The sequence below is a fragment of the Colobus angolensis genome, unplaced genomic scaffold (genome assembly GCF_000951035.1).
Source record: "Colobus angolensis palliatus isolate OR3802 unplaced genomic scaffold, Cang.pa_1.0 Scaffold76, whole genome shotgun sequence".
In the NCBI taxonomy this organism is placed as follows: Eukaryota; Metazoa; Chordata; class Mammalia; order Primates; family Cercopithecidae; genus Colobus; species Colobus angolensis.
Genome location: NW_012121376.1, coordinates 316,727 through 317,411, shown reverse-complemented (window position 1 = coordinate 317,411; position 685 = coordinate 316,727). Strand labels below are relative to the sequence as shown.

Sequence of the window (685 nt, the reverse complement as noted above, 5' to 3'; positions counted from 1 at the left end):
TCTCTGTAATTAATGAGAAGCTTGGCAGAATTCCCGAGAAAACCCAGGTATTCTGTTGCCTCCATCTTGATCAACAGAACATTGCCTGGAACACTAGAGAGCTAGATTTGCAATCTCAAATTTACCTGTATTTTCCATAATTCTTGACAGAAGGAAAGACGGGAGAACATACTGTGTGCCAGTAAATACTGAGCAAACTCTAACAGGGAAGACAGCTTCTTCTGAAAAGAGAGATTACATTTTTTAAAAAACAGATTACCTGAAACAATATTAAAGAAATGTCCTGTTTTCCCAACCAGCTTAAAAGTAACAATGGGCAGGTCTCCTCATCCTGGCTGGTGTCTTACTCTCTGCTCCACAGTCAGCAGCACAGGACGACTGGTCTCCGCTGGAGCCATGCAGACCTGTCCCACGCTCGAGGCAACCATCCCGGCTGAGAGAACACCCACGGGAACCCCCAGTCTTGAGGCCTGATCCTGCAAAGCAGAGCCTTAAACACAAAACAAAACCACAGCTTTCTCTTAACACATGAGACAAAATCTAAAACCAAGGACTTGCTGTTTCAAATACCTTATTTTTGGCCGGGCGCAGTGGCTCACGCCTGTAATCCCAGCACTTTGGGAGGCCGAGGCAGGCGGATCATGAGGTCAGGAGATCAAGACCATCCTGGCTAACATGGTGAAAC

General features: G+C 46.3%; 1 protein-coding gene across 1 annotated transcript in view; it reads right to left on the bottom strand.

Moving 5' to 3' along the window:
• FANCA (Fanconi anemia, complementation group A) overlaps positions 1–490 on the bottom strand; it is a 77,381-nt gene extending 76,891 nt beyond the window's left edge. The window contains exons 1-2 of the mRNA XM_011927977.1: positions 348–490; positions 126–221 (exon numbers count right to left, since the gene is read on the bottom strand). Of these exons, the coding sequence (XP_011783367.1) occupies positions 126–221; positions 348–428 (177 nt within the window). The 5' untranslated portion in view covers positions 429–490. The remainder of the gene's footprint in view (positions 1–125; positions 222–347) is intronic.
• Positions 491–685: the final 195 nt, after the last annotated feature.